This window comes from Anas acuta, chromosome 1 (genome assembly GCF_963932015.1).
Source record: "Anas acuta chromosome 1, bAnaAcu1.1, whole genome shotgun sequence".
Classification (NCBI taxonomy): domain Eukaryota; kingdom Metazoa; phylum Chordata; class Aves; order Anseriformes; family Anatidae; genus Anas; species Anas acuta.
Genome location: NC_088979.1, coordinates 127,479,751 through 127,493,230, shown reverse-complemented (window position 1 = coordinate 127,493,230; position 13,480 = coordinate 127,479,751). Strand labels below are relative to the sequence as shown.

At 36.6% G+C, this 13,480-nt stretch overlaps 1 protein-coding gene across 1 annotated transcript in view; it reads left to right on the top strand.

Annotated features, from left to right (window-relative positions):
- Positions 1 to 13,480, top strand: part of VWF (von Willebrand factor) — a 150,028-nt gene that overhangs the window by 68,295 nt on the left and 68,253 nt on the right. Inside the window, exons 22-30 of the mRNA XM_068654434.1 lie at positions 166 to 312; positions 987 to 1,127; positions 2,586 to 2,705; positions 3,359 to 3,515; positions 4,034 to 4,192; positions 5,536 to 5,671; positions 8,436 to 9,775; positions 10,439 to 10,558; positions 12,744 to 12,887. Of these exons, the coding sequence (XP_068510535.1) occupies positions 166 to 312; positions 987 to 1,127; positions 2,586 to 2,705; positions 3,359 to 3,515; positions 4,034 to 4,192; positions 5,536 to 5,671; positions 8,436 to 9,775; positions 10,439 to 10,558; positions 12,744 to 12,887 (2,464 nt within the window). The remainder of the gene's footprint in view (positions 1 to 165; positions 313 to 986; positions 1,128 to 2,585; positions 2,706 to 3,358; positions 3,516 to 4,033; positions 4,193 to 5,535; positions 5,672 to 8,435; positions 9,776 to 10,438; positions 10,559 to 12,743; positions 12,888 to 13,480) is intronic.

Here is a 13,480-nt window from a genome sequence, read left to right as displayed (position 1 = left end):
CAAGCACTCAGGATCATCTATTTGATGTCTAGGATCTGTCTGTTCTCTGGTGAACAGCATGTCTGAAAATAGCCACAAATCTATGAGTGCATGTCCCACTGGGAAAGTGGCCCACATGTAAAAGGAATTAGAGAGACTTGATAACAGAGTGTTTTTCTTGTTCAGGTGAACATCAAGGTACCTCCTAAGGACAGTAATGATTTAGAAGTCATGAAATCTGGCCGTTATTACATCATTTTACTGGGCAACAGCATCAGTGTGACCTGGGATCTTGCCATGGGAGTCTCAGTTATTTTAAAAGCCAATTTCAAAGTAAGTGTTTTTCACTTTAATTCTTACTCTCACTAAAGAATGCACTTTAGTGAGACTCTCCATGAGGGATAGTATTTTATTTTATTTTATTTTTTTTATGCAGACATGCAGATAGATTTCCACAGAGTGCTTACTTGAAAATGAAGGGATTTTTTGTAATATGTAAGGGTCGCTTACTTTCCTCTATGGTTCAACTGTAATGGCAAAATTCTGGGTCTTTGAAGATGAGCTATGATAGAAAAGAGGAATGCTATGGTGCCTTAGAATAACTTTGCTTTGAGGGACTGAGATAATTTCTTCCATGTACAATAGGAACATAAGGAGCCAGATTTATAGACATGATGATCATCTTGAGGAATGAGATGGTATTATAGGTTAATTTCCTGGAGCCACTCCAAATAGAGCCAACAGGTGCCACTAGTTAGAGTTGTCTTCTTGCATTCTGGAGACCCTGGAAACAGACTGGTCCTACTTTCAGCTAAGCAGAATGGGAGTAAGAGCTAAACATTCTCTGTGACAGACTATGTGTATTTTAGTGAACTTGGCAGGGCCAGGAACAATTCAGTTTTTAAGCCTTGTGCCATTATAGTAGTAGGCTAAAAAGACTTCTTAACAAAGTTCTGAGACAGCCTACAGATGTATGATTTATGTATTTTGTGTTCTTTCCCTGCAAGGATCAAGTGTGTGGTCTGTGTGGAAATTTTGATGGAATTCAAAACAATGATTTGACCAGCAGCAATGAACATGTTGAAGTAGATCCAGTTGACTTTGGGAACTCTTGGAAAGTTAATACATACTGTGCTGATGTCAAAAAGGTGATTGTGAATAAACAGTGAAAACTAATCAATACTGGTTACAGTATCACTTTTGTGTGGGTAAAGAGCTTTGAAAAGATAAAAATAAATAGAAATGAACTCCTTCTCCTATATTTTTGCCAAATAATTTTCTTACTTGAAGTCTGATAAAAGATCAATTAACTTAATTAAGGCCTCTGGGCAGCCAAATGTTAAAACAGCCAATCTGTGTAGTAGAGGCTATTCATAGAGTTTGCCAACCCAGATGTTAGAAATCCAGGTATAACTGGAAATCTCATTTTAGAGCTTAATCTAAAAAACCAGCTGTAATTTTCAGACAGGAGGAGTTCAGATAAAGATTTCATATTTCTCCATCGAAACTCTGTATCCCAAGTCCCCAAGTCTTACTCCATTCATTTTTGAACAGCTCAATGCACAGATTGATTTATTTCTTTATGGTTCTTAATGTTTTTAGATAGCAGTCAGTTATTACTTTCAGATTAGAGAGGAATGAGCAGAAAAGGCAAGATACAGGAGTGAGTGTAAGACCTTATTGCCATGTTATCACAGCTTTTGAATTCTGAGTGTTACCTAAGTCCTCATCATGGAGATAAGGTGATTTCACAGGGCACTAGTTTTGCTAAACATAACTAGTGTACTTCCTCTTTTGCAAATATATATACATCTTTAATCTTTCCGTAAAACGTTTATGTTGTCATAAAAATATTTATTTTTGATCACATGAAATCTTTTGTGTTAGTTTACTTAGTCACAGCATTATCTTCCTGAATGCCTGTTTGTTTATTTATTTATTTATGTAATTATTTTTAATATGACTGGACTGGAGCACGGGAGAAGTTGTAATAATGGGGACTGAGACTTCTGGGTAAGACTGAGAAGGAGCAGCTCCACATTTCAGTTCATCTGGCACAAGATACAGCCTACAGGATATCTCTGTGATAAATACCATGTCGATACTTGTGCTCCTTGTGCTTAGCTAAATTAAAATGAAGAGGGGGAGACTAGTGAGGCTTTTTTATTCAGCAGTGGCCTTGAATATTATCTGCTGAAGACTGACTTTATCTGTGAAGCTCACAGGCCTTCTGGAGAGCTCTGAACAATTATTTTTCAGGATGTATGTTTGGTACAATGAGATTAACATTATGAAAATATTTGTGTTAAAACTGCAGTATACAAACCTGCAGACAATGAGGGAGATGACCTGCCCTACTTTGTGTTCTTCTGCTGCAGAATTTGTTCTTGCCATGTAGCACACTGAAACTTTATTCAAAGAAATAATTTACTTTGTCAGGCAAAGTTGGTTGGACTAGATCTTATGATGTCATTTCCAACCTAAATGATTCTATGATTCTATGAAAAATGTCTAGTGCTAGTGAGTCTCTTACTTCAGTTTGAAGAGTCCCTAAGATCCTGAAGTCAAGACTGATGCAGTGTGTGATTGTCTCTTACAATATCAAGCACAACCAGGAACAAGCCTTGGTGTTTCCCTTGTGTAATGGCAACGTATTGAAGCAGGTGATGGTAGAAACATCATGCAGCATTTTGTCTGGGAGTCTCTTTGAAGAATGCAAAAAGCTTGTAAGTATTGTTTCCTGTGTTTAATTTCCTTCAATTCTTCATGGGCTGTGCTGTCAGTGATGATAGCTGAGCAGAAAGTACAGTTGTGCTGACAGCATACAAGACATGAAGGGGACTGACTAATTGGCGTTCTCATCTGTGGCCCTGTCCTGTAGCTGACGCTTTGTGGGAAAATGCAGGAATCCCCCTAGTGGAAAGCTATAGAAAAACTTCTGCTTGAGGGAAGTTTTACTCTAAACCCCACACTGACACATGAAGTCAAGCACAGGGGTTGAGTTTTTGTTTTGGAGGAGGGGGGGGGAAGGAGGCAGGGCAGGGTGGGGGAAAAAAAACTCTGAGCTAATATAATGCCATTCATACTGCAGTCTACCCCAAATGCACAAGAGGATTTGGTAACAGGGCCCCAAATGTATAAAGTTGCTACATATCTGGAGTATTAGGGGACAATAAACTGCAATGTCTATAATAACTTTGAGAATGTGGCCTGATTTGAGTTCTTGCTGGTGTCAGCAGAAGGATTTCCACTGTTTTTTGTGGCATCTCAACTCTTGGCAAATGGAACAGGAAAACCACCTGAAGATTAAATATGTATAGAATAAGGGGATGAAGGGAATCAGTGAGTGTACTGTACCCTGAATTTATCCTTTTTTCAGGTGGATCCTGAACCCTACATAGATATTTGTATGTATGACACTTGTGCTTGTGAATCTACCGGGGACTGTGCTTGCTTCTGTGATGCTATAGCAGCCTATGCACATGTCTGTGCACAAAAAGGTGTTATTGTTCACTGGAGATCAGCAGATCTGTGCCGTAAGTACAGGGTAGATGGAGAGGAATTGGGAATGATTTTGTCTGGGAAATAAACTGAAAAGGTTCAAGATCTTAATCAATAAACCATTGGCTCAGCTAGACTGTTCTTATCCAGCTCTGCTCCTGCTGATGTCCAGAGAAGTTCTCTTTAATTAAACCGGGCTAGAAGCTCATAGTGACATTGTCCTTCCAAATCCAGGGAAATAAATATTCTTTTCTGAATTCTTTATTTTATTTTATTTTTTTTTAATTAGTGTCAATTCTTTGCAATTGTTTTTATCAAAAACAAAGCTCTCTCATCTAGAGCAAGTATTTCATTATATATAAAAAAAGAAGTTTGAAGATATGGCCTGCCATGGACGTAGTAGAGAAAAAAAGAAAAGTTATTTTAAGATGTACATTTTTCTTTTGCTATGCATATATGGCCCACCTTGTATTCAGTTTGTTGTCTTTGTTTTGAGAGGCATAGTGACTATAGTCTGGTTTGATCTTCTGCCTACATTTTTTTCACTATATAGCACAAAGCTGTGAGCACCTGAATAAACAAGAATTAGACTATCAATGTGAATGGCGATATAATAGCTGTGGACCTGCTTGTCTTATAACATGCCAGCACCCACAGCCTTTGAAGTGCCCTCTACAGTGTGTAGAAGGATGCCATGTGCACTGTCCTGCAGGTAAGTCCATCTTTTGATTTTGTCATTTATTTACCTTTTTCTGCTCTGCTCCTGTTACTTTTTGGTATTGTTCAGTTATTTTTTATTTTTTTTTCTCCACACTGAATGTTGCTGTTGCATGACAAGAAATATTACAGTCCAGGAATATTCACAGGTTGCTAAGGCTGGAAATTGCATAAGATTTAGATACTGCAGTTAACTCATCAAATCTTACTGATGTATTTTCACTGTGTTTTCTTAACTGTGCAAGTTGGAAGGTGGTTAGGTATCCTGATTTGAGTTTGTGAGATGAGCACAGTGTGTAGAGGACACTAAAAAATGGTGCCTTGAAGAGGAGATTAGAATGCTGCCAGCAAGAATGAGAGAATGGGAACAGGGTAATAAGAAAGGGAGATAGGAGCAGAGTCAGGGGCTGTTGACTTTGTAGGGTATGAATTTGGGGGAAACCCATTGACCTGACCTGACCTCACTGCCTTCAGGTCTCTAGTGCCCTTGAGAGTGCCAAGCAGCTATCCTCCTCTGAGCATGAGCTTTTGGCCTAAATGTTCCCATCAACTCTCTTAGAAAAAATACCTGGGGGAGAGGAAAAGATGGACAGAAAAAGAAAGTGTGAAAGACAAGCAAGATCTAAATGGAGAGTGACAACTCAGATGAATAAACAGCTTGTAAGGTCAGAATGAGAAGACATGAAGGCAAAGAAAGTAGGTATTTTAAGACCAGAAATAGTTAGTCTGGGCTTTGGTATCTCTCTTTTACGCATTCATTTACAGTGAAGGGAGAGCCTTCTTGGATATAAATTTATGTAAGTATTAAGTATAATATTTGAGCTTTCAGTACTAGGTGTTTAAATTGTACTCTAGTATGATCAGAGCTAGGAGGCAGGCAATATGGGGCAAAATCAATAATATACAGATAAAAAGGAAACAGTTATTTTCTCCTTGTATCTTTATTACTTCATTCTGAAGATACGTTCACCTTCTGCATGGTCCTGGTTGTTGTAGGTTATACATTAAGTACATGTATTTACAGTATCTCACTAAAAGTGGTTATGAAGAAATGACATATTTATCTGTGTCAAACTTGGAGTGTTTGACACAAGCAGAGTATTCAGAACTCTTAAACCCAATTCACAAACCTTGTTTTATATTTATATTTATTTTTTATTTTTATTTTTATTTTTATTTTTATTTTTATTTTTATTTTTATTTTTATTTTTATTTTTATTTTTTATATTTATATTTATTTTTTATTTTTTATTTTTATTTAAGCAGGTTAAATGCAATAATTATGTTTGCAATTAATTTATATTGGCATTTTTATACTACTGTGCTATTTCAAAACAGGTAAAATACTTGATGAACTCTCTCTGGATTGTGTCACTCCAGAAGACTGTCCTGTGTGTACAGTTGGAGATGTCAAGATTCCACATGGAAGGAGAATAGTTTTGAACAGAGAAGATCCACAGCACTGTAAATCTTGGTATGACAGAAAGATTTATGCAGTGAAATAGCACGTCCATTGGGTAGGATGATGGGAGAGAGATGGAGTGAATCCCCATGAATAAGTTAAGACTTAGCTGTAAATATACCACTGAAGATGAGGCTTGGAAACCCTCTTTTATGTCAAAGCCCCTTATATAATCTGAAGCTGAGGTTCTTTGTTAATACTTGGGATTATTGGATGTCATTTGAATTTAAGCAAGTGAAATCCAAAAATTCCTTTCAAAAATGCCTCTTCCCATGTGTAGAAGGCCCCATTAACTTCAGTCATTCCTCTTCTTTCTATGAAAGGTGTGATCCAGCATCAGTAAAGCTATCAAAACTCTTTCCTCTTGCTGGTACTAAAAAAAATCCTATATATAGTGCAAAATCTGAATGCACACTCAGTCTTTTTCTGAGATTATGAGCAGTTGAAAGTTTGTAGTATAATTGGAAAAATAATCTCCCCAAGATTTTAAGATGATATCCTGTGTCTTGATCCTGCATGAATGCTTTTCCAACTATGATGAAATTAATAGAAGGATGCACCATAATGTGGGATTAGGGTCTTCCGTTGCAAAGTGGCAGAGACAGATTTTCATTCTGTATACTGCCCAGTGGCATATTACACAAAGGTTTGTATTACCTGTAGGCTTGGCATTCTCCCTAGTCTAGTCCCTTGATGGATACTTTCACTAGTCACTCATAATGCTGTCAATACAAAAGAGTTTTCTATCATGTAATTTGACCATATTTAATAGAGACCGAGTTGTAAAACTGCAGTAGCTATTAGCCTAGACTAACACCTTCGCTCCAAACACTTTGAATCTCACAGAAACTCTGAATGGGTATGAACTTTGAATTCCTGGTGTCTTGCTGGAGCTAGCATACATCTGTGTTATAAACTCAGGGCATTAAACTATTAGACTGATCAATTTACATATGTATACATATTATGTATTTTATAAAATATATTTATATATATAACTATATATGAAAAGCCTTGAATTGCATCAAAAGGTCAAGAAAGAGTCTTCAAACATTCAACTCTGTTCCCTAATTTTTGTAATACTTAATAATAATTTATCTTAAATATTGATACATTGCCACTGGTCACAAAGATTTCAGAACATTACGAAAACTTACCTCACTAGGGAAACATCCTTTTGCATAGCTGTCACCTAATTTAGATGCCTACACCATCTGTACAAACAATAGAAAATATTGCACAAAAATGAATTTTATAGCAAATATCCAAAGAAAATTGAAAACTAGAAGAGTCTTGTTCATATTAGGATTAAAATAATAAATCTTCCATTGCTGTGCATTAATGCCAAAAGTATCTGTGCATTCTTCAATTAAAAAGACACTAAAATAAACTCAGAAAGAAAATAGCCCTGGGAGAATTTAAACTAAGATGCCACATGTAAAGTGACTTATTTTCCTGGAAAATGGTACATTCTTCTAGTATTGACTTGCTTATTTTGTACATCCATGGTTTCCTCTGGCAGTAAAAATGAGCACTTTTTGGTCCTTACTCCTTCATAGGTGTTCCCTATACTGTTTCTTTGGCTGTCCAGTAGTACAGGGAAAATGTATTGACTGCATCTGTACTACCCTGTCCATGAGTACAGTGATGATCTTTGCTCAGATAACTAAAGTAAGAGAATGATACAACCAAGAGTTAGCAGGGAAGAAGTGTTAAAGCCTTGCTAAAGATAGAAATAAATGAATTATAAATAAGTTCCTAAAAGGTGAAGAGTGACAGAGGTGAAAAATCTCATGGTATTAAGGAAGTATGAACAGTGGAAAAGGCAGAGATGGGGGGAGAAGGTAGAGGGGGAGAGGAAACTAGGAACTGAGATGGAAAGAGGAAGAGAAAATGTACTAACAGAGGTGAGTAGAAATGGTGAGGGAAGAAAAATAGAAAGAAAAAGAGAAAACAGCTATGAGTAAAATACATCATTCTTTTTGTGTGTAGGGACACAAAAACAGGACATAGTAAGTAAGAGGAACATAAAAGAGACATTAAAAGAAAAACACAAACAAAAAAAAAAAGAGGAAAGATAACAAAAGAGACATTTAAAAACAAACAAACAAACAAAACAATAAAAAACAAACCCATATAGGATGATATGTGCCAAAGCTGCATTCAAAGCAAAATTAAATTAGGGAAAAAAAAAGGAAACTAGTGCACTTCAGAGATAGGAAAAAAAAGGATGCTTATTGTTTTTAGTAAGGTTAAAATCTAGGTAAACAATGCCTTCTTACAGAGTTTGCTAGGTCCTATCGGAGTCAAAATTGTCTTGACTACTCTAGGATTTTACTTTGTATTATGTACCTCCAATTTTCCTCACGGTTTTTATTCCTTGTGAAGCAAACCATGTCTGCCAGTTAAGTCCACCAGTGGCCTGTAGGTAGCCATATTGCTCAAGCTCAGTGGGTTTCTAGACAATTCCTAGGCACAGATTTTAAATATTCTACCAAAAGCTGTAATAAGAAGAGTATCCTCTGACAAACATACCATATGTTTTCATATGCTTCCTGCATCTAAACAGACATGCACAAACAATTCCTTTTCTGAGTGAGTGCTAAAATTTTGTACAATTCCTTATAGAGAAATGGAAGGCGTCCCTCCCCTCCCCACATCACTATTTCTTTTCATTTCTGAGATACATAGCCAGTGGATTTCTTTTTGTTAGATGTGGGTAATGTGTTATTATAAGCATTGATTTATTTACTGTTAAACTTCGTGACTTTTGTAGTCTGTGTCAAGGGAAGAACTTATCCTGTGTATCCTGTGAACCAGTGGAAGAAATCCTAACACCAACAACACCTGCTCCAGAGGAGGACATTGAACTACCACCCAGTGAATACTCATGCAGCAAGATGATGGACTTGGCCTTTCTAGTGGATGGCTCCAATAAACTGTTAGAAGAGGACTTTGAACAACTGAAGACTTTCATAACTGGCATGATGAAGAAACTTCACATCTCCCAAAAGAAAATCCGAGTATCAGTTCTGGTATATTATAGGGTTGGCACCACAATCTATCTTGGCCTTAAAGATGTCAAAAAACAGTCCCAGATGAGAAAAATTGTCCAAAACATAAAATATACAGGTGATGAAGTAGCGTCTGCTGCAGAAGCCCTTAAATATATCGTGTTTCACGTGTTTGGAAAAGCAGAAAGGACCAATGCTGCCAAAATTGCTGTACTATTTATAGCAAGCAAGTCTCCAGGAAAAGTCCGCACCATTATCCCAGCTTTGAAGAATAAAAAAATCACTGTCATACCTGTGGGGATTGGACCACATGTTAGTGAGGAACAAATCAGGTTCATTGAAAAGCAGTTACATACTAGATCCTTCTTAATGAACAATGTGTTGGAGCTAACAGATAACAGAGATCTCCTTATTGATTATCTGTGTGATCTTGGACCTGAAGAAAATCCTCTGTTAGAAGCTATATCCACTCCAACAATGTCTAACATCAGATATCCCCCTTGGATGCTCACAGCACCGCCACCCCTTTCAGAAAAGCCCACCCCAAAAAGTCTGGACATTGCTTTTGTTGTTGAAGGATCAGACAATGTAGGGGAGGAAAATTTCAATATCATCAAGAAGTTCCTTGAGAGGGTGATCACAGGAATGAACATAGGGAAAGAAAATATTCATGTTACTGTCATGCAATATTCAGACACTGTCACTCTGGAGTATTCCTTTAGGGAAATACAGTCAAAGGAAAGTATTATTGAGAAAGTGAGAAGCATACCCTACCAAGGAGGGAAGGCTACCAATACTGGGCATGCCCTTGATTATATTTCCAAACACACATTTACAACAGTAAATGGGGGCAGGCAGGATGTACCTCACTTGGTATATATGGTGTCAGCCAATCCTTCCACTGATGTTATCACACGACATCCCAGAAGTATAAATGTTATTCCCATAGGCATAACACCCAATGTAAATGTTCAAGAGCTCAGAAAGATTAGTCAGCCTAATAGTCCAATAATCTTGCATAGTTATAGCACACTTATTGAAGAAGCACCTGAATTAGTGCTGCAGTCATGCTGCTCTCATAAACGTTGGACAGAAATTCCAGGTGAAGTTGGAGGTCTTTCTTTGTGTAATTTTCTGTTCCCTCTCTCCTATCTTCTTTGTTCCCACTCCATGTCTATGAACATTCTCGTCTCTCATTTAGTATTTTGTCCAAATGCCAAGGAAGGACCATTTATCCTTCAGTCAGAGTGAGAGGATGCTGCCCCAGTTCATTAGTACAGTCCACTGACTTGCAGTCAGTCCTCTATAGGCTTAGAAGACTTTAGCTGTATTTTTCAGTAATATACAGTAGCTTTCAGATAGTATGAAGAGTGACAGAAGTAAGTATTCTCATCTGCTTGCCTCAAGCAAGTAAGCAAATTCCTTTTATCTGAGGTAAATTCTTTGTTTTGTGTTTGGCTTATTTTTACTTTTTAGTCCCCTAAGAGTAAAATAACATTAGCAGAAAAGCAAGAATTGAAATATAAATCTCAAGGCCTTCACTAAGCAGGCATTGCTTACTGTTTCAAATGGTTGCTATCCTGCTTTGTTTACCCAAAATGCAGGTATCTGCCATTTCTGCTTCTACTGATAGATTAGTAGATGACATTTTGGTTATCATTTGATTACTAATAAAATCCCACAAACACCTACAAACACATTTTATTTATTTTTTTATTTATTTATCTATTTATTTATGTATTTATTCCTTCCTTTTCCCCCTCAGAGTTGTGCAACAAACCAATGGATATCATGTTTCTTCTGGATGGAAGTTCCAATATTGGAGCATCAGAATTTGAGGAAATGAAAAACTTTGTACAGGCATTTATTGAAAGTGCTGATATCAGTATGTATCTGTTTTAACTCATACACACAAAGACTTTCTGCATTATTTTGCTTATACATGACAAAACAAAAACTCTCAATTTCTTTTCACCATTCTAATCCCTCAAAACAAAACAAAACAAAACAAAACATTTATATTGAGGAAATTCAGCTTGTAAAACTTTTGGTTCAGATGAAGTTCAGTTTTCCTCTGGTTCAGGCAACTAAAGGTTTGATATGTAGTTCACTGAGAAGTGTGATGCAGAATAGCTAGAACAGCATCTGTGATGAGAACTTCTCTTTTTATTGTAATGGACACAAGAAGTGAGTACACCAAATAGGTGAAGAGATCCCTGTCAAGGGATGCAGATTTAGCTGAACTGTTCAATGGCAGAAAAGCAGAACTATATGTTTATTTGTTTTATTTCTGAATTACTTCCAAAAGTCTTGAAAATAATGGTTCAGGTTTGGTTCTGGTTCAAGTAAAAATGAATAATTCAGAGGGCTTTTGCTTCAGGTTTGGTCAGAATGCAAGGTTTTTGTCTTTGGAATGAGCATTTCTATTTTTGATCTGCCGTTTGGGGCTAACCTAAGGCACACTAAATGTCTTTTTAAGATTTAGTTCCTCACCCATGTTGGATGACAGGTGCTTTCTGGGAGTGCTCGACTCAAAGATCATGCAGATTATGTACCGATGGGAGGTATACCACTAGTCTGGTGATTTAGCCGAGATATTTTCAGTGCAGCCATCCTCCAGAATGCTACATATCCTGGTATACATGAAAGTATCACGAAGCACAAGCAGTGAATTAGGAATTGTGTGCCCTTGCTCCAATCAGCATTCAATCCAGCATTAAACCATTTTGTGGTTTTCATGGTGTGTCAGCTGCTAGTGTTTGCCACTGTGTGTTGACATGTTTGTATCATACCTATATTTTCAAAAGATTAGCAGCAGTTATACTAATTAGAGAGCACACAGAGGAAAAGTATAGCACTTCTGTATGTCTAGAATAACTTATATTGGTTAGAGATCATACTTGGAAGACACTTTTTTTTTTTTTTTTTCTGAAAATTGTATACAAGGAAGATATAGAGAAGCAAGCCAAGTAAACAAAGAAAATAAGCAATAAAACAATAGACAATTTAATTTAGCGTGTCTGTTTTGCTTATCTTAGCTTTAGCCTGTAATAGTAAATGTTACATCATTAACAACACAACAGAAATAATGGAAATATGAAGTGAGTTCTCACTACAGCCTTAGTTTTAAAATCTTTGAGAAAACCATGGACAAATTGTAGAGTGCAGTAGGTAGAATCATAGAATCATCCAGGTTGGAAAAGACCTTCAAGATCATCAAGGCCAACTATCAACAATATCTGGATTTGTATAGGGCTGCAATATTTGGTACATGAAATCACAATAAATATTAACTTAATTCATAAATGTTTTATGAGCCATTGATAAAAAATAGTAATGTATTATGTACATGTTGTAAGTACCTTCAATATGCAGTAGAAGTCCTTCTAAGACTCTAGCAATCATTATAAACAATGTATTGCCCTGTTCAATTCTACAACAGTTGGCCACTGATTATTTATATCAACTCTCTGTTAGTAGTTTTATTCATACTTCCTACGTAATGTATAAACAGAATAAAGATGTCAGAAAATGGCAAAACTTGGAATTTCTCTTAACTCCCCTTTGCAGGCCATGCTTCCTGGGAGAACTATGTCACATGGTGCAGCCTGATGCATGTCACTCAAGTAATACATGACAGAGAAATTTGAATTAAATATAGTCTTCCGTGAGTCTGGGCCATCAGGAAGGTTGGGGTATAAAACTACCACACTTGCCAAACAATGTGCATGTAAAAAGTGATGTTTAGACAGTTTTAACATGGAAAAAAGAAAAACATTTGGTGATCAGTAGTGAAATTCTCCGACCATGGTCAAATTAATCTGAGACAAAATACTACATGCTGATTCTCAACAGAAAAGCGACTGTTTCCAGAAATATGTGCATAGTTTTCCCCTAAGAATAGTTCAGTTTTGATCTTCTGATTGAATATGCAGCTTTCACACTATAATGGAAAAATCCCTGTCTAGTTGTGTGTAATGTAAAACACAACCCTAATGTATCCTTTAGATTTGATCTTAAGACATTCATATGCATTGCTTAAAGTGTTTGTTTTCTGCTTTTCACTTCAGGCAATACTTCAATTCATGTGTCAGTTCTCCAGTATGCCAGGGAAAATAATCTAGAAATTTCATGGAACATGCCTCAAGAGACTGTAAATCTTGTAGAGATGGTGCGCTCAATTCAACAAAGGGAACAAGGTCCTACCAGACTGGGTGAGTGATTATGTGGATATTTATGTTTAAAAAAGAGGGGGGAAAAAAAAACACGTGCTAAGTATAATCTGGCCCCAATCACCAATTTCTCTTCATGCTCTGCACCAGGGCTGTTGGATTTTTAGTTCACTTATGTCTTTACAATATGTAAGTTTCTTAGTAAATGTTTAATTTTCGTTATTAAAATATAACTTATGTATCTCATATCAGGGTTTATCTTAGTGCATTTTGGAAAAAGGAAGGCCAGTTTCTTTTTTTTTCCCTGAAATAATTTAATTTTCCCTGAAGTGATTTTAATTTATTACTTTTCAAGAAAACAGAACATAAACAAAAATACTTTGATCATTAATATTTCAGCATCAATTACTGATTAGACATTTAGCAGCAGAGCTGCTTATACTCACTTTGATAGCTGCCCTCGCCAGCTGTTTGTTACTTTGTGCTGAGTCAGCGTAAAGGATCTTTTTCTCAAACAGTAGTTGTGTTCTGTATAGGTTAGTCCCCTCATCAGTTTGCCATGCTGGGCCCACAAAGACTTAGGCTGGCACAAGGCTGGGGATGGTGCCAGGGAGCAATGATCACCTAAGTTGGCA